The sequence below is a fragment of the Panulirus ornatus genome, chromosome 56, assembly GCF_036320965.1.
Source record: "Panulirus ornatus isolate Po-2019 chromosome 56, ASM3632096v1, whole genome shotgun sequence".
NCBI classification, from domain to species: domain Eukaryota; kingdom Metazoa; phylum Arthropoda; class Malacostraca; order Decapoda; family Palinuridae; genus Panulirus; species Panulirus ornatus.
Window position 1 is genome coordinate 29,825,224 of NC_092279.1, and position 20,886 is coordinate 29,846,109.

The following is a 20,886-nucleotide window of genomic DNA, read 5'->3' on the forward strand; positions in this document are numbered from 1 at the left end:
GCTACTCCTTCCCTTGCTCTTGTCCTCTCACTAACCCCTGACTTTACTCCCCAGACATTCCCAAACCACTCTTCCCCTTTACCCTTGAGCTTCGTTTCACTCAGAGCCAAAACATCCAGGTTCCTTTCCTCAAGCATACTACCTATCTCTCCTTTTTTCACATCTTGGTTACATCCACACACATTTAGGCACCCCACTCTGAGCCTTCGAGGAGGATGAGCACTCCCCGCGTGACTCCTTCTTCTGTTTCCCATTTTAGAAAGTTAATACAAGGAGGGGAGGATTTCTGGCCCCCCGCTCCCGTCCCCTCTAGTCGCTTTCTACGACACGCGAGGAATACGTGGGAAGTATTCTTTCACCCCTATCCCCAGGGATAGTAGCTTTTGTCCCCTAAGTAGTTGTTAAGGGATTTTACACCACTTTCACTCTGTAGATTACCGAAGTTGGTCATTTTGATGGTGTTTTTATCTCAAATATAGTGCCCTGTGCACGGCTGTGCCAGTCCGGCAACAGTTGGACGGTAAAGATATATATGTATATATACATATATATCATCCCTGGGGATAGGGGTGAAAGAATACTTCCCACGCATTCCTCGCGTGTCGTAGAAGGCGACTGGAGGGGACGGGAGCGGGGGCCCAGAAATCCTCCCCTCCTTGTATTTTTAACTTTCTAAAATGGGAAACAGAAGAAGGAGTCACGCAGGGAGTGCTCATCCTCCTCGAAGGCTCAGACTGGGGTGTCTAAATGTGTGTGGATGTAACCAAGATGTGAAAAAAGGAGAGATAGGTAGTATGTTTGAGGAAAGGAACCTGGATGTTTTGGCTCTGAGTGAAACGAAGCTCAAGGGTAAAGGGGAAGAGTGGTTTGGGAATGTCTTAGGAGTAAAGTCAGGGGTTAGTGAGAGGACAAAAGCAAGGGAAAGAGTAGCACTACTTCGGAAACAGGAGTTGTGGGAGTATGTAATAGAATGTAAGAAAGTAAATTCTCAATTAATATGGGTAAAACTGAAAGTTGATGGAGAGAGATGGGTGATTATTGGTGCATATGCACCTGGGCATGAGAAGAAAGATCATGAGAGGCAAGTGTTTTGGGAGCAGCTGAATGAGTGTGTTAGTGGTTTTGATGCACGAGACCGGGTTATAGTGATGGGTGATTTGAATGCAAAGGTGAGTAATGTGGCAGTTGAGGGAATAATTGGTATACATGGGGTGTTCAGTGTTGTAAAAGGAAATGGTGAAGAACTTGTAGATTTATGTGCTGAAAAAAGACTGGTGATTGGGAATACCTGGTTTAAAAAGCGAGATATACATAAGTATACATATGTAAGTAGGAGAGATGGCCAGAGAGCGTTATTGGATTATGTGTTAATTGACAGGCGTGCGAAAGAGATACTTTTGAATGTTAATGTGCTGAGAGGTGCAACTGGAGGGATGTCTGATCATTATCTTGTGGAGGCTAAGGTGAAGATTTGTATGGGTTTTCAGAAAAGAAGAGTGAATGTTGGGGTGAAGAGGGTGGTGAGAGTAAGTGAGCTTGGGAAGGAGACTTGTGTGAGGAAGTACCAGGAGAGACTGAGTACAGAATGGAAAAAGGTGAGAACAATGGAAGGGGAGTGGGGGAGGAATGGGATGTATTTAGGGAATCAGTGATGGATTGCGTAAAAAATGCTTGTGGCATGAGAAGAGTGGGAGGTGGGTTGATTAGAAAGGGTAGTGAGTGGTGGGATGAAGAAGTAAGATTATTAGTGAAAGAGAAGAGAGAGGCATTTGGACAATTTTTGCAGGGAAAAAATGCAATTGAGTGGAAGACGTATAAAAGAAAGAGACAGGAGATCAAGAGAAAGGTGCAAGAGGTGAAAAAGAGGGCAAATGAGAGTTGGGGTGAGAGAGTATCATTAAATTTTAGGGAGAATAAAAAGATGTTCTGGAAGGAGATAAATAAAGTGCTAAGACAAGGGAGCAAATGGGAACTTCAGTGAAGGGCGCAAATGGGGAGGTGATAACAAGTAGTGGTGATGTGAGAAGGAGATGGAGTGAGTATTTTGAAGGTTTGTTGAATGTGTTTGATGATAGAGTGGCAGATATAGGGTGTTTTGGTCGAGGTGGTGTGCAAAGTGAGAGGGTTAGGGAAAATGATTTGGTAAACAGAGAAGAGGTAGTAAAAGCTTTGCGGAAGATGAAAGCCGGCAAGGCAGCAGGTTTGGATGGTATTGCAGTGGAATTTATTTAAAAAGGGGGTGATTGTATTGTTGACTGGTTGGTAAGGTTATTTAATGTATGTATGACTCATGGTGAGGTGCCTGAGGATTGGCGGAATGCGTGCATAGTGCCATTGTACAAAGGCAAAGGGGATAAGAGTGAGTGCTCAAATTACAGAGGTATAAGTTTGTTGAGTATTCCTGGGAAATTATATGGGAAGGTATTGATTGAGAGGGTGAAGGCATGTATAGAGCATCAGATTGGGGAAGAGCAGTGTGGTGTCAGAGGTGGTAGAGGATGTGTGGATCAGGTGTTTGCTTTGAAGAATGTATGTGAGAAATACTTAGAAAAGCAAATTGATTTGTATGTAGTATTTATGGATCTGGAGAAGGCATATGATAGAGTTGATAGAGATGCTCTGTGGAAGGTATTAAGAATATATGGTGGGGGAGGAAAGTTGTTAGAAGCAGTGAAAAGTTTTTTATCGAGGATGTAAGGCATGTGTACGTGTAGGAAGAGAGGAAAGTGATTGGTTCTCAGTGAATGTAGGTTTGCGGCAGGGGTGTGTGATGTCTCCATGGTTGTTTAATTTGTTTATGGATGGGGTTGTTAGGGAGGTGAATGCAAGAGTTTTGGAAAGAGGGGCAAGTACGAAGTCTGTTGTGGATGAAAGAGCTTGGGAAGTGAGTCAGTTGTTGTTCGCTGATGATACAGCGCTGGTGGCTGATTCATGTGAGAAACTGCAGAAGCTGGTGACTGAGTTTGGTAAAGTGTGTGAAAGAAGAAAGTTAAGAGTAAATGTGAATAAGAGCAAGGTTATTAGGTACAGTAGGGTTGAGGGTCAAGTCAATTGGGCGGTAAGTTTAAATGGAGAAAAACTGGAGGAAGTGAAGTGTTTTAGATATATGGGAGTGGATCTGGCAGCGGATGGAACCATGGAAGCGGAAGTGAATCATAGGGTGGGGGAGGGGGCGAAAATCCTGGGAGCCTTGAAGAATGTGTGGAAGTCGAGAACATTATATCGGAAAGCAAAAATGGGTATGTTTGAAGGAATAGTGGTTCCAACAATGTTGTATGGTTGCTAGGCGAGGCCTATGGATAGAGTTGTGCGGAGGAGGGTGGATGTGCTGGAAATGAGATGTTTGAGGACAATGTGTGCTGTGAGGTGGTTTTATCGAGTAAGTAATGTAAGGGTAAGTGAGATGTGTGGAAATAAAAAGAGCGTGGTTGAGGGAGCAGAAGAGGGTGTTTTGAAATGGTTTGGGCACATGGAGAGAATGAGTGAGGAAAGATTGACCAAGAGGATATATGTGTCGGAGGTGGAGGGAACGAGGAGAAGTGGGAGACCAAATTGGAGGTGGAAAGATGGAGTGAAAAAGATTTTGAGTGATCAGGGCCTGAACATGCAGGAGGGTGAAAGGCGGGCAAGGAATAGAGTGAATTGGATCGATGTGGTATACTGGGGTTGATGTGCTGTCAGTGGATTGAATCAGAGCTTGTGAAGCGTCTGGGGTAAACCATGTAAAGTTCTGTGGGGCCTGGATGTGGAAAGGGAGCTGTGGTTTCGGGCATTATTGCATGACAGCTGGAGACTGAGTGTGAATGAATGGGGCCTTTGTTGTCTTTTCCTAGTGCTACCTCGCACACATGAGGGGGGAGGGGGATGGTATTCCATGTGTGGCGAGGTGGCGATGGGAATGGATAGAGGCAGGCAGTGTGAATTGTGTGCATGGGTATATATGTATGTGTCTGTGTGTGTATATATATGTGTACATTGAGATGTATAGGTATGTATATTTGCGTGTGTGGGCGTGTGTGTGTGTACATTGTGTATGGGGGTGGGTTGTGCCATTTCTTTCGCCTGTTTCCTTGTGCTACCTCGCAAACGCGGGAGACAGCGACAAAGCAAAATAATAATAATAAAAAAAATTTAATCAATCCTTCTCAAACTATATAATGTCCTTAAACATTTATTATCAAACACATTGACCCTCTTCAGTACATTCACATCTAGACCCCATGCCTTGCATCATTCACCACTGTCAAGACTACCACACCTTCAAACATGCCCATTATCCAATGGCTCACATAACTTCCATGGTTCTATTTACTGCCATATCCTCCCATGCATCTAAAATGCTTCACTTTCTCCAGGTTTTCTCAATTCAAACTCACACGCTAACTAACAATGTCTGCTAAACCTAATAACCTTGCTATCATTCACATTTACTCTCTGGAAATAAAAAGAGCGTGGTTGAGAGAGCAGAAGAGGGTGTTTTGAAGTGGTTTGGGCACATGGAGAGAATGAGTGAGGAAAGATTGACCAAGAGGATATATGTGTTGGAGGTGGAGGGAACGAGGAGAAGAGGGAGACCAAATTGGAGGTGGAAAGATGGAGTGAAAAAGATTTTGTGTGATCGGGGCCTGAACATGCAGGAGGGTGAAAGGAGGGCAAGGAATAGAGTGAATTGGAGTGATGTGGTATACCGGGGTTGACGTGCTGTCAGTGGATTGAATCAAGGCATGTGAAGCGTCTGGGGTAAACCATGGAAAGCTGTGTAGGTATGTATATTTGCGTGTGTGGACGTATGTATATACATGTGTATGGGGGGGGGGGGGTTGGGCCATTTCTTTCATCTGTTTCCTTGCGCTACCTCGCAAATGCGGGAGACAGCGACAAAGTATAATAAAAAAAAATAAAAATTCTCCTTTAATACACTCTCCCAAACCCCTGCAGTTTCTCACTTGAATATGCCACCAGTGCAATGTCATCATCAAACAGTAACTGAGTAACTCACCTCCTAAGCACTCCTACCACTGACAAATAGCAGACCCACCCCTTCTCCCAAAAACCCTCATGTTTACCTCCCTTCCTCTCTGTCCATAAACAGATAAAAAACCATGGTTACATTACACAACCCTACTGCAGACACACCTGCAACTGAAACCATTTACCATCCTCTTAACCCACTCATACACAAGTTTTACTCTGTTAATAAAAACTCCACACTGCTACAAATAGATATTTTCCCACACTATACATTCACAATGCCTTCCAAAGGGCATCTCTATCAACCCTACCATATACTTTTTCCAGATCCATAGATGCCATATACAAATCCTTCTGTTTCTATAAGTATTTCTCGCACACTTTCTTTTAAGCAAATACATGATCCACACATCCTCTACCATCTTGAAACCACATTACTGCTCCCCAGTCTGATTCTCTGTGTAAGCTACCAGTCACTCAATCACCATTCTCCCATACTACTTACCAGCTACACTCCATAATTCAAACATTTAAGTTTGTTCTTGTCTTTACAAAGTCGCATTATACATGCTAAACTTCATGCACCTCACCACAGTCCATACATGTACTGAAAATTCTAACTAACACAGTCACCACCTTTCTTAGGAGATTCACCTGCAATAATATCCACTCCAGCCACCCAGCCACATTCATCTTACACAAAGTGTTCACCACCTCCTCTCTTTTCACCTAATCACTTGCCACAACTTGCCCTAACCCATACACCCCACATCTGCCAACTATCATCAAACACAGTCAACAATCCTTCAATATACTCACTCCATCTCCTGTTCATTTCATTTCTGCCTCTTACCACTTCCCATTTTACCCTTCACCAATATTCTCAATTTTTCTTTTGTTTTTCTAACAAAAAACTGTCATATTTTCCCTGGAGTTTGTTGATACTTGCTCACCCTAACTCTCATTTGCCTCTTTTGCAAACTCTCCTCTAGACCTCCCGAAGCTTTCTCCTGTTGATCCCCCAATCACTTGCAATTATTCCCTGCAAAAAATGCCCATAAACCTCTATTTTTTCTTTCACGAGCAAATTAACTTCCTCATCCCACCACTCACTCCCTCTTTTAACCTGTCTGCCTACCTCCTTCTGCGTGCCATGCACTTCTTTCGCACACATAAGTAGTGCTTCCCTATACACCTCTCATTCCTCATCCACTCCACTTGCTTAATTTACTCTTTTTTTTTCCATTTAATGCTTAATCTTTCCTGATCTCTTCACATAAGCCTCTCTTCCAAGCTTAATCACTTATACCACCATCTTTCCACCCATATAATGACCATCATCCATCACCCCTACTCATCCACATACACTTTTATATGTCCCTCTTTTTACAACAATTACAGGTCGAGTATCCCTTATTCAAAAGGCCTGGAACCAGAAATGTTTTGGATTTTGGAATATTTGCATATACAAAATGAGATATCTTGGGGAAAGGACCCAAGTCCATACAAAAAATCCCTTTATGTTTCATTTACATATACACATTGCCTGAAGGTAATTCATACAATATTTTTAACAATTTTGTGCATGAAACAAAGTTTGTGCAACAGCGAACCATCAGAAAGCTAAGGTGTCACAACCTCAGCTGCCAATGAGGACAATCTGTGGTTGTTAGGCAGCACCTTCATTCCTGACTCTGAGTTCATATGCTACTGATAAGTAATTATTTTCTTACACTTATTCACACATAACTGCCACTCAAAAAGTTTCAGATTTTGGAATATTTCGGATTTTCAGATTAGGGATGCTCAACCTGTATTCCCAATCACCAGTCATTTTTCAGCAAACAATTCCAAAAGCTGCTAATCATTTTCAATAAAACACAGGGTACCCTATACCCCAATGTTATACCCTCTACTGCTATATCATCCACTCAATACTCGATCCCTTGAATCAGAACTGCTGCCATGCTCACTCAGCTCTTTCAAAACACTTGCCTCTCTTAGTCCTCCTGATTCCAGCTGCATAAGCACCAATAATCACCACCTCCTCTCTTCAGTTTTTACCCACATCATTATGGGGCTCACTTCCTTACACTCTTTTTCACATTCCCAAGCAGTGAAAATACCAAACAAAAATGCATGAGAGTCAAACTAAAAAATTGGAGCAAAAATTCTGTTTTACTCCATAAAACGACAAACATAACAGAAGTGACCAATAAAACTTTCACATCAAGCTTCAATGGATAACTTAGAAAAATCCAGGACTGAAAATCATTGTTGAAGCATTGAAACCATGGGTAACAGCATCATTAACCAAGCAAGCTACAAGGAAAGTGTTATGCACTAGTCCTCCCTGTGACAATATTTTGTCATAGAAGCTCAAATGCGGGTAGGTACAGCTACTGAATTGCTAAAACAGTTCAGAAACATTGCAAAGCAAGCAATTACTTGTACTGGAAAGTCAACTTAGGGTCAAGACCTCAGAGTAAACTTAGTCCATACATACATACATACATACACATACACACACACAAACACCACTCACTGATCTGCCACAATCTCATCTCTTCTCACCAACTTCTGCCCTCTCTGTGATGCTGTTAGATATGGAATTCAATGCTATTTCATCAAATGTTTTAGTATCATCATACTACACTTACAGTATAGCTAATCAAGTACAGTAAAAGTGCTAAGCAAGTCATCTAAAATTACCAGAATGTCAATTTACTCTTAACACAAAAGAGATTCAGTTTTACAGTGCAAAGAATTCTTGCCTTCTGTTAAATAAATTTGTCCCATAATTTGTAAGTTACAGAAGGTAAAGGAGAGACATTATAGTTGCGGATAGGGGTGGTACTTTCCAAGATGACTGAAACCAACTGGTCTACTAACTATTTACTAAGCTAATCAAGAGCTTTGTTCTCAATCCCATAAAATATGATTTCTTTAACGTACCTTATTACACAGTAGTTTCCGTGTTGATACCTTAACTTCATCCTCTAGTCTTCGTATGTTTTCTTGTAAATCATGTATTTCCTGGTTAAGTACTTGTAATTGTGCTTTTGAGTTTTCTAGATCAAGTGACAAGTCCCTAAGAGAGAAAACACATATCAATGATATATAATATGTAAGGTATGTGTGTGAGTAGGTAGAGAGAAGGGCGAGAGGCTCTTAGTGAAGGCAGGTCTGCGTCAGGGATGTGTGATGTCACTATAGCTGCTCAATTTGTTTATAGAAGGGGTGGTAAGGGAGGTAAATGCAAGGGTCTTGGAAAAAGGATTGAGTATGCAGTCTGCAAGGGAAGAGGGGAGACTGGCATGCGAGTAAGTTGTTGTTTGCTGATGATGCAACACTGGTGGTAGTTTTACGTGAAAAACTGCAGAAGTTGGTGTCTGAGTTTGGAAGAATATGTAAAAGGAGGAATTTGAGAGTAAATGAGAATACATGCAAGGTTATGATGTTTAGCAGGGCAGAAGGATAGGTTAGTTGGGACATGAGTTTGAATAGAGAATATTTGGAGGAAGTGAGGTGTTTTAGATACCTAAGTGGACATGACAGCAAATGGAACCAAGGCAGCAGAAGTAAGTGTTAAGGTGGGTGAGGGGGGAAAAGGTTCTGCAAGTTTTGAAGAATAAGTGGGAAGAGAAGTTATCTGGGAGGGCAAAAATGGATATATCTGAAGGTATAGTAGGTAGCAGCTGATAGGTAACTAACAATTAGGTAGGTATATTACCAGTACCACCCGCCTGGGTATCGGAGGGTTAGTGACGGTTGTGTAGTGAGAAAGCATTTCAGCGTTTGTCAAGTTGCATTCCTCTGACCCAGGAAGCTGTCTTTTCTCTCAGCCTCATCCACACATGGACTACTGGCATTCTGTCCTCAAACATATAATCTCTCCTTGTCACACATAACACTTAACTAAAACAAATTATTCTTCATAACTAGATTTTCCTGTGGTAAGCACTAAGCACTTGCCCTGCCTTTTGGCAAAATGGTAGGAGAAATAAACAGATGTAGTAGGTAAGAACATTTAGAAAGAATTATTAGGTAGAATTTATAGGCAGGAACATTAGGCATGAACATAAGGTAGAAGTAGTTGGTTGGAACATTAAGTAGACACATAAGGTAGAAGTAGTCAGTAGGAACATTAGGTAAGAGCCTCTGCAAACACTGCACTAAGAGATGCTCTCTGCCAGTGGCCTGTAAAGGGTGAGGTACTAAAGGCTAAGAGGCTGCACTAGCATTCATTAGTTATGGAGGCTACTGCCATGGACACTCCCTTGGAGGGAACAGGCATCAGAGATATAAATAGATCTACTGTATTTAAGGTACAGTAGTCCCGTGTAAGTGTTGGAAATAAATATTTTGAGGACTGTACATGTATTAGGTGGTTTCACTGAGTAATCAATAATGGGGTAAGACAGAAGTGTAGTTATAAAAAGAGTGTAGCTAAGAGAGCTAAAGCGGGTGTGCTGAAATGGTTTGGTATGGAGAAAATGAGTATGGAGAGGTTGACAAAGAGGATATAGGTGCCAGAGCCTGTCCCTCTACCCTACTAAATCTAATAACCTTCCTGTGATTCACATTTAGTCTCAACTTCCTCTTTTCACACACCCATACAAATTCAGTCACTAACCTCTGCAGTTTCTCACTCGAATCTATTACCAGTGGTGTCATCAGCAAACTACAAATGAATAATTTCTCAGGTCACACCATTCCCTACAAATTGCATAAACAACCCTCTATCCAAGACTTTTACATTTACCTCACTCACCTTCCCAGTGAATGGTACTGCAGTTCAATTTATTAAGAAAGGGGGTGACTGTGTTGTTGGTTGGTTGGTAAGGATATTCTATCTATCTATCTATCTATCTATCTATCTATCTATCTTTTCTTTCAAACTAATCACCATTTCCCGCGTTAGCAAGGTAGTGTTAAGAACAGAGGACTGGGCCTCTGAGGGAATATCGTCACCTGGCCCCCTTCTCTGTTCCTTCTTTTGGAAAATTAAAAAAAAACAAGTGGGGAGGATTTCCAGCCCCCCCCGCTCCCTCCCCTTTTAGTCACCTTCTACGACACGCAGGGAATACGTAAGAAGTATTCTTTCTCCCCTATCCCCAGGTATAATCTATCTATCTATATCTCTGATGCCTGTTCCAACTGGAACTCCCTCAAAGGGGTGGCCACTACAACAGTCTCAATAACTAAATAACTCCAGTGCTGCCTCTTGACCTTCAGTGCCCCACCCTTAAAATGCCAGTGGCAGAGGGCAAGTCTAGCGCAGTGTTTGCAGAGGCTCCTACCTAATCTTCCTAATGGCTACATCCTCCAATTTTTTTCCATTCAAACTTACATCCCAATTACCATGTCTCTCAACCCTAATGAACCTAATAACCTTGCTCTTATTCATATTTACTTTCAACTTTCTCCTTTCACACACTTTTCCAAACTCAGTCACCAACCTCTGCAGTTTCTCACTCGAACCAGCCACCAGAGTTGTATCAGTGGCGAACAACAACTGATTCATTTCCCAGGCTCTCTCATCCCCAACAGACTGCATCCTCGCCTCTCTCTCTAAAACTCCTACGTTTACCTCCCTAACCATCCCAGCCATAAACAAATTAAAACAACCGTGGGAACATCACACAGCCCTGCAGCCGACCAACCTTCACTGAGAACCAATCACTCTCCTCTCTTCCTACTCATACATGTGCCTTACATCTTTGGTAAAAACTTTTCACTGCTTCTAGCAGCTTACCTCCCACATCATAAACTCATAAGACCTTCCACAAAGCATCTCTATCAACCCTATCATATGCCCTCTCCAGATTCATAAATGCTACATACAAATACATCTGTTTTTCTGGGTATTTCTCACACATTCTCTACTACTACTACTACTACTTCTGAAACCATACTGCTCCTCCCCAGTCTGATGCTCTGTAAATGCCTTTACCCTCTCAATCAATACTCTCCCATATAACTTCCCAGGATTATGCAGAGGAGGGAGGAGGAGTTGGAAAAGAAATGTTTGAGGACAATATGTGGTGTGAGGTGGTTTGATTGAGTAAGCAATAAAAGGGTAAGAGAGATGTGTGGTAATAAAAAGAGTGTGGTTGAGAGAGCAGAAGAGGGTGGGTTGAAGTGGTTTGGACATATGGAGAGAATTAGTGAGGAAAGGTTGATAAAAAGGATATACATGTCAGAAGTGGAGGGAACAAGGAGAAGCAGGAGACCAAATTGGATGTGAAAGGATGGAATGAAAAAGATTTTAAATGACTGGGGTCTGAACATGCAGGAGGGTGAAAGAAATGCACAGAATAGAGCGAATTGGAACGATGTGTTATACTAGGGTCAACGTGCTGTCGATGGACTGAAGCAGGGCATGTGAAACACCTAAAGTAAACCATGGAAAGGTCTGTGGGGCCTGGATGTGGATGAGGAGCTGTGGTTTAGGTGCATTACACATGAAAGCTAGAGAATGAATGTGAGCGGATGTGGTCTTTCTTCATCCATTTCCTGGCGCTACCTCACTGACACAGAGAGTGGCAATGCTGTTTCCAGAGGCAGGGTGGTGCGAGGAATGGATGAAGGTGGACAAATATGGAGAAATAGCATAGAAGAGATGACAGAATCTAGTATTTGGGAGCTATCTTGGGAAAGTTTGTTGACATGGAAGGAGAGAAAAGGGAGAGAACAGTACAGGGTAGAAGAGTCACTGAGTCCCAAAACAGAATGATGAAGGGTAAAGATGTAAGCATGGACATGAATTAATGATGAAGGGCAGCATAATCCTTTCAACCTTGACCTATGCAGCTGAAAAATGGATATGGAATTAGTCATAGAGGTCAAGAATCCAGGCTGTGGAAATGAGCTTTTTAAGAGGAACATGTGGTATGACTACATGTGGTATGACTAGATGTTATGAAGAAAGAAATGCAGGGGTGTATGAGAGAGCTGGTATGGCAGGGAATGCAAAAGGAAAGAACTGTTGTAGTAGAGTGGATGAAATATAATACTTTGAGGTGGTTTAGGAATGTGGAAAGATTCCAAGACAAGGGGTTTACGAGGAGAGTGTATGATAAGACTATTACTAAAGGGATTACTATAAGAGGGAGACCACCTATGACAAGGAAAAGTAGAGTGGAAGAATACTGGAAGAATACATGTGAGGGAGGGCATTAAGGACAGGAGTAAGTGAAGACTCTTTTGCGTGGCCACCCCCTTGATGGGAGCTCCCAGAGGGCACAGGTGTCAGAGATATATACAGATAGATAGATTATTCGGCTTATTGCTGATAGTATGTCTTCAGCTTTCATGTAAATTTGTTGCAAAAAATTTTCCTCTCATATCAATGAGACACTACTTGTGTCTTCAATTACAAATACAGATACATAAGTATGAATATGAACAAGTGTCTGTGTGTATGTCTGTCTGTGTATGTGTATACATATGTTGATATGTATATGTGCATATGTGGGCGCTTACGTACATATATGTGTATATGAGTGGATGGGCCATTCTTTGTCTGTTTCCTGGCGCTACCTCACTGACACAGGAAACAGTGATTATTTTTTTTTTTTTTGTGCTTTGTCGCTGTCTCCCGCGTTTGCGAGGTAGCGATTATGTATAATAATAAAAAAAAAAAATAAGAGTAATCTGGTTACTGGTCTCTTTGAGTTTCTTATTTCACCATTCCACCATCTTGGCTAAGGTTTAGAAACAGGCCGTTTACTGACACATATACTCCCTTACAGATGTAAAAGTTTTAATGAAGCTTTTCCAAGCTATGTTAATGCCACTTTCATTGACCATAATAGAATGACGAAGGGTAGGTCTGCCTGTCAAGAGCAATGCGAAGATCATTAAAATTTGCAAATCTAATCATAATGACCAACATCACATACAGTGTTAAAAGTAACCTAAAAAAGTAACTTATTGGTGATCAATTGTCCCAAACTCTTCTCCAGTTCAATCATTCTTAACAAGATCCTCATTGTAGTTGTAATCAAATCTAACAGATACTAGTTGCAAGTAAGTTTCTCAACTGATAGGATTCAGGCACTATCAAGCAAATTTAGGTAGGGTTCACATCTGGAGCTTCTGGAAGGAATTCCCCTCTATTAGAATATGGTATGTTAAAATCTTCTATCATGACAGAAACTTATTCAATACAAATTTCTATTAACTGATCATAAAATCTTTTAAATACATCTGGTGTCTGTGTGGGAGCCTATAAGCTAGTCCTACTGTTATTCTCTTATGGACATTATCTTTAATCTCTCTGAAAATGAATTCAACATTCTCACTAATACAACATTTTTCATCATGGGATTTAAATGAGCAAGAAACTACTGCTTTCTTTACTTCCAAAATCCCTATCAAACAAAGTGTATCCTGGAACTGTATATCTAGTGAGGAACTCTCTATTGTTCATGTCTAAACTACATTAATAATAGTAATCATAAAATTTCCCTCTAATGATGTCCCTAACTCTGAAATTATATTCCGTACACTCTAAGTGCTAAAATATTTCTAGATGTGACTGAGACCTAGTTCAATAAGAACTTATACAGGGAATGGGTCTGCTCCAAACAGCCTTCATCTTTTTTACCAAAATACACATGTAAACTCACTAAGAAGCTTACCAAAATGTGCAGCTCCCTTTTCATTCAGGTTTAGTCCATCCTCAATAAGCCTAGCTGACTGCATGTAGAAATGCTGCCACAAGTTTATGAACTTGTTGTTATTTACTGATGACACAGTACTGGTGGCAAATTTGAGAGAAACTGCATGAGTTGGTGTTTGAGTTTGGGAAAGTGTGTAAAAGGAGGAGAAACTGTGAATAAAAGCATGGTCATTAGGTTTTGCAGAGCAGAGAGACAAGTCAGTCAGGGTGAGTGTAAGTGGTGAAAATCTGGAGAAAGTGGAATGTTTCAGATAACTGGGAGTGGACATAACAGTGAATGGAAACAAGAAAGAAAATGAGTAATAAGGTGGGCGAGGGGGCATTGTGGATTGTGTAGAAAGAGAGGTTGTTATTCAGGGGGAAAATATGGGTATGTAAGGTATAGTAGTCCCAACGATGTATGAATGACAGGCATACACTAAAGATGAGAATGTTCAAAGGAGGGAAGGTAGCACCAGGAACAGATAGAAAGGCATCATTAATTCAAATTCATTCTCTAGTTGTCATGTGAAAGGCACCGAAACCACAGCCCCCTATACAAAACCAGGTCCCACAGACTTTCCTATGGTTTCCCTTTGCTGCTTATGCCATAATTCAATCAAAAGACAGCACATCACCTTCAATACATCACTCCGTTCCAAATAACTCTAACCCATTCATGCCTTTCACCCTCCTGTATTGAGCATTCAGGACCCAATCACTCAAAAATCTTTTTCGCTCCATCCTTTAATCGCCAGTATGGTCTCTCCCTTCCCATTGTTGCTTCTACTTCTGAAACATATATTCTCTTTGTCAACCTCTCCTCACTTATTCTCTCAATATGTTAAAACCATTTCAGCACCTCTTCAGCTCTCTCAGTAATGATAATAACAATAATGATAATAATAGTTATATTACAATTGGTCGCTGTCTCATGTGTTAGCAAGGAAGTGCAAGGAAATAGATGAAAGAATGGCCCAACCCACCCACAGACACATGTATATACATAAACGAACACACACACACACATACATACCTATAAATTTCAACGTTTTATTACTATTATCATCATAATACTTTGTCGCTGTCTCCCACGCTAGCTTGGTAGCGCAAGGAAACAGATGAAAGAATGGCCCAACCCACCCACATACACATGTATATACATACATGTCCACACACGCACATATACATACCTATACATTTCAACATATACAGGGGATAAGAGTGAGTGCTCAAATTACAGAGGTATAAGTTTGTTGAGTATTCCTGGTAAATTATATGGGAGGGTATTGATTGAGAGGGTGAAGGCATGTACAGAGCATCAGATTGGGGAAGAGCAGTGTGGTTTCAGAAGTGGTAGAGGATGTGTGGATCAGGTGTTTGCTTTGAAGAATATATGTGAGAAATACTTAGAAAAGCAAATGGATTTGTATGTAGCATTTATGGATCTGGAGAAGGCATATGATAGAGTTGATAGAGATGCTCTGTGGAAGGTATTAAGAATATATGGTGTGGGAGGCAAGTTGTTAGAAGCAGTGAAAAGTTTTTATCGAGGATGTAAGGCATGTGTACGTGTAGGAAGAGAGGAAAGTGATTGGTTCTCAGTGAATGTAGGTTTGCGGCAGGGGTGTGTGATGTCTCCATGGTTGTTTAATTTGTTTATGGATGGGGTTGTTAGGGAGGTAAATGCAAGAGTCTTGGAAAGAGGGGCAAGTATGAAGTCTGTTGGGGATGAGAGAGCTTGGGAAGTGAGTCAGTTGTTGTTCGCTGATGATACAGCGCTGGTGGCGGATTCATGTGAGAAACTGCAGAAGCTGGTGACGGAGTTTGGTAAAGTGTGTGGAAGAAGAAAGTTAAGAGTAAATGTGAATAAGAGCAAGGTTATTAGGTACAGTAGGGTTGAGGGTCAAGTCAATTGGGAGGTGAGTTTGAATGGTGAAAAACTGGAGGAAGTGAAGTGTTTTAGATATCTGGGAGTGGATCTGTCAGCGGATGGAACCATGGAAGCGGAAGTGGATCATAGGGTGGGGGAGGGGGCGAAAATTTTGGGAGCCTTGAAAAATGTGTGGAAGTCGAGAACATTATCCCGGAAAGCAAAAATGGGTATGTTTGAAGCAATAGTAGTTCCAACAATGTTGTATGGTTGCGAGGCGTGGGCTATGGATAGAGTTGTGCGCAGGAGGATGGATGTGCTGGAAATGAGATGTTTGAGGACAATGTGTGGTGTGAGGTGGTTTGATCGAGTAAGTAACGTAAGGGTAAGAGAGATGTGTGGAAATAAAAAGAGCGTGGTTGAGAGAGCAGAAGAGGGTGTTTTGAAATGGTTTGGGCACATGGAGAGAATGAGTGAGGAAAGATTGACCAAGAGGATATATGTGTCGGAGGTGGAGGGAACGAGGAGAAGAGGGAGACCAAATTGGAGGTGGAAAGATGGAGTGAAAAGGATTTTGTGTGATCGCGGCCTGAACATGCAGGAGGGTGAAAGGAGGGCAAGGAATAGAGTGAATTGGAGCGATGTGGTATACAGGGGTTGACGTGCTGTCAGTGGATTGAATCAAGGCATGTGAAGCGTCCGGGGTAAACCATGGAAAGCTGTGTAGGTATGTATATTTGCGTGTGTGGACGTGTGTATGTACATGTGTATGGGGGGGGTTGGGCCATTTCTTTCGTCTGTTTCCTTGCGCTACCTCGCAAACGCGGGAGACAGCGACAAAGTATAAAAAAAAAAAAAATATATATATATATATACATATCATCATCATACACATTCAACAAACCTTCAAAATACTCACTCCATCCCCTTCTCACATCACCACTACTTGTTATCACCTCCCCATTTGCGCCCTTCACTGAAGTTCCCATTTGCTCCCTTGTCTTACGCACCCTATTTACCTCCTTCCAGAACATCTTTTTATTCTCCCTAAAATTTAATGATACTCTCTCACCCCAACTCTCATTTGCCCTTTTTTTCACCTCTTGCACCTTTCTCTTGACCTCCTGTCTCTTTCTTTTATACATCTTCCACTCAATTGCATTTTTTCCCTGCAAAAATCGTCCAAATGCCTCTCTCTTCTCTTTCACTAATACTCTTACTTCTTCATCCCACCACTCACTACCCTTTCTAATCAACCCACCTCCCACTCTTCTCATGCCACAAGCATCTTTTGCGCAATCCATCACTGATTCCCTAAATACATCCCATTCCTCCCCCACTCCCCTTACTTCCATTGTTCTCACCTTTTTCCATTCTGTACTCAGTCTCTCCTGGTACTTCCTCACACAGGTCTCCTTCCCAAGCTCACTTACTCTCACCACCCTCTTCACCCCAACATTCACTCTTCTTTTCTGAAAACCCATACAAATCTTCACCTTAGCCTCCACAAGATAATGATCAGACATCCCTCCAGTTGCACCTCTCAGCACATTAACATCCAAAAGTCTCTCTTTCGCACGCCTGTCAATTAACACGTAATCCAATAACGCTCTCTGGCCATCTCTCCTACTTACATAAGTACACTTATGTATATCTCGCTTTTTAAACCAGGTATTCCCAATCATCAGTCCTTTTTCAGCACATAAATCTACAAGCTCTTCACCATTTCCATTTACTACACTGAACACCCCATGTATACCAATTATTCCCTCAACTGCCACATAACTCACCTTTGCATTCAAATCACACATCACTATAACCCGGTCTCGTGCATCAAAACCACTAACACACTCATTCAGCTGCTCCCAAAACACTTGCCTCTCATGATCTTTCTTCTCATGCCCAGGTGCATATGCACCAATAATCACCCACCTCTCTCCATCAACTTTCAGTTTTACCCATATTAATCGAGAATTTACTTTCTTACACTCTATCACATACTCCCACAACTCCTGTTTCAGGAGTATTGCTACTCCTTCCCTTGCTCTTGTCCTCTCACTAACCCCTGACTTTACTCCCCAGACATTCCCAAACCACTCTTCCCCTTTACCCTTGAGCTTCGTTTCACTCAGAGCCAAAACATCCAGGTTCCTTTCCTCAAACATACTACCTATCTCTCCTTTTTTCACATCTTGGTTACATCCACACACATTTAGGCACCCCACTCTGAGCCTTCGAGGAGGATGAGCACTCCCCGCGTGACTCCTTCTGTTTCCCATTTTAGAAAGTTAATACAAGGAGGGGAGGATTTCTGGCCCCCCGCTCCCGTCCCCTCCAGTCGCTTTCTACGACACGCGAGGAACACGTGGGAAGTATTCTTTCACCCCTATCCCCAGGGGTGATGATAGAGTGGCAGATATAGGGTGTTTTGGTCGAGGTGGTGTGCAAAGTGAGAGGGTTAGGGAAAATGATTTGGTAAACAGAGAAGAGGTAGTGAAAGCTTTGCGGAAGATGAAAGCTGGCAAGGCAGCAGGTTTGGATGGTATTGCAGTGGAATTTATTAAAAAAGGGGGTGACTGTATTGTTGACTGGTTGGTAAGGTTATTTAATGTATGTATGACTCATGGTGAGGTGCCTGAGGATTGGCGGAATGCGTGCATAGTGCCATTGTACAAAGGCAAAGGGGATAAGAGTGAGTGCTCAAATTACAGAGGTATAAGTTTGTTGAGTATTCCTGGGAAATTATATGCGATGGTATTGATTGAGAGGGTGAAGGCATGTACAGAGCATCAGATTGGGGAAGAGCAGTGTGGTTTCAGAAGTGGTAGAGGATGTGTGGATCAGGTGTTTGCTTTGAAGAATGTATGTGAGAAATACTTAGAAAAGCAAATGGATTTGTATGTAGCATTTATGGATCTGGAGAAGGCATATGATAGAGTTGATAGAGATGCTCTGTGGAAGGTATTAAGAATATATGGTGTGGGAGGAAAGTTGTTAGAAGCAGTGAAAAGTTTTTATCGAGGATGTAAGGCATGTGTACGTGTAGGAAGAGAGGAAAGTGATTGGTTCTCAGTGAATGTAGGTTTGCGGAAGGGGTGTGTGATGTCTCCATGGTTGTTTAATTTGTTTATGGATGGGGTTGTTAGGGATGTAAATGCAAGAGTTTTGGAAAAAGGGGCAAGTATGAAGTCTGTTGGGGATGAGAGAGCTTGGGAAGTGAGTCAGTTGTTGTTCGCTGATGATACAGCGCTGGTGGCTGATTCATGTGAGAAACTGCAGAAGCTGGTGACTGAGTTTGGTAAAGTGTGTGGAAGAAGAAAGTTAAGAGTAAATGTGAATAAGAGCAAGGTTATTAGGTACAGTAGGGTTGAGGGTCAAGTCAATTGGGAGGTGAGTTTGAATGGAGAAAAACTGGAGGAAGTGAAGTGTTTTAGATATCTGGGAGTGGATCTGGCAGCGGATGGAACCATGGAAGCGGAAGTGGATCATAGGGTGGGGGAGGGGGCGAAAATTCTGGGGGCCTTGAAGAATGTGTGGAAGTCGAGAACATTATCTCGGAAAGCAAAAATGGGTATGTTTGAAGGAATAGTGGTTCCAACAATGTTGTATGGTTGCGAGGCGTGGGCTATGGATAGAGTTGTGCCCAGGAGGATGGATGTGCTGGAAATGAGATGTTTGAGGACAATGTGTGGTGTGAGGTGGTTTGATCGAGTGAGTAACGTAAGGGTAAGAGAGATGTGTGGAAATAAAAAGAGCGTGGTTGAGAGAGCAGAAGAGGGTGTTTTGAAGTGGTTTGGGCACATGGAGAGAATGAGTGAGGAAAGATTGACCAAGAGGATATATGTGTCGGAGGTGGAGGGAACGAGGAGAAGAGGAAGACCAAATTGGAGGTGGAAAGATGGAGTGAAAAAGATTTTGTGTGACCGGGGCCTGAACATGCAGGAGGGTGAAAGGAGGGCAAGGAATAGAGTGAATTGGAGCGATGTGGTATACCGGGGTTGACGTGCTGTCAGTGGATTGAATCAAGGCATGTGAAGCGTCTGGGGTAAACCATGGAAAGCTGTGTAGGTATGTATATTTGCGTGTGTGGACGTATGTATATACATGTGTATGGGGGGGGGGGGGGGTTGGGCCATTTCTTTCGTCTGTTTCCTTGCGCTACCTCGCAAATGCGGGAGACAGCGACAAAGTATAATATATAAATATAAAATAATATACATATACAGACATATACAAACACACACAAGTGCATAATTCATACTTCCTTTCTATATTCATTCCCATCGCCACCCTGCCACACATGATATGACAAACCCCTCCCCTCGCACGCATGCGAGGTAGCGCTAGGAAAAGACAACAAAGGCCACATTCATTCACACTCAGTCTCTAGCTCTCATGTATAATGCACCAAAACCACAGCTTCCCCTCCACATCCAGGCCCCACAAAACTTTCCATGGTTTACCCCTAACGCTTCACATGCCCTGGTTCAATCCAGTGACAGCACATCCACCCCGGTATACCACATCGTTCCAATTCACTATATTCCTTAGAGGCCTTTCACCCTCCTGTATGTTCAGGCCCCGATCGCTCAACTTCTTTTTCACTCCATCCTTCCACCTCCAATATGGTCTCCCAATTCTCCTCGTTCCCTCCACCTCTGACACATATATCCTCTTTGTCAATCATTCCTCACATATTCTCTCCATGTGACCAAACCATTTCAATACACCCTCTTCTGCTCTCTCAACCACACTCTTTTTATAACCACACATCTCTCTTACCCTTTATATACTTACTGAATCAAACCACCTCACACCACATATTGTCCTCAAACATCTCATTTCCAACACATCCATCCTTCTCCACACAGCCCTATCTATAGCCCATGCCTCACAACCATATAACATTGTTGGAACCACTATTCTTTCAAACATTCCTATTTTTGCTCTCCAAGAAAATGTTCTCACCTTCCACACATTCTTCAACGCTCCCAGAACCTTCATCCCCCTCCCCCACCCTCTCACTCACTTCCACTTCCATACCAAACCTAGTATCCTTGCTCTTATTCACATTTACTCTCAGCTTTCTTCTTTCACACACTTTACCAAACTCAGTCACCAACTTTTGCAGTCTCTCACCCGGATCAGCAACCAGTGCTGTATCATCAGCAAACAACAACTGACTCTCATCCACAACAGACTGCATACTTCCTCCTCTTTCCAAAATTCTTGCATTCACCTCCCTTACAATCCCATCCATAAACTTATCAAACAACCATGGAGACATCATGCACCCCTGCCGCAAACCGACATTCACTGGAAACTAATCACTTTCCTCTCTTCCTACTCATACACATGCCTTACATCCTCGATA

At 42.2% G+C, this 20,886-nt stretch overlaps 1 protein-coding gene across 1 annotated transcript in view; it reads right to left on the minus strand.

Annotated features, from left to right (window-relative positions):
* Positions 1-20,886, minus strand: part of LOC139766042 (structural maintenance of chromosomes protein 6-like) — a 353,590-nt gene that overhangs the window by 198,270 nt on the left and 134,434 nt on the right. Inside the window, exon 9 of the mRNA XM_071694167.1 lies at positions 7,927-8,062. Within this exon, the coding sequence (XP_071550268.1) occupies positions 7,927-8,062 (136 nt within the window). The remainder of the gene's footprint in view (positions 1-7,926; positions 8,063-20,886) is intronic.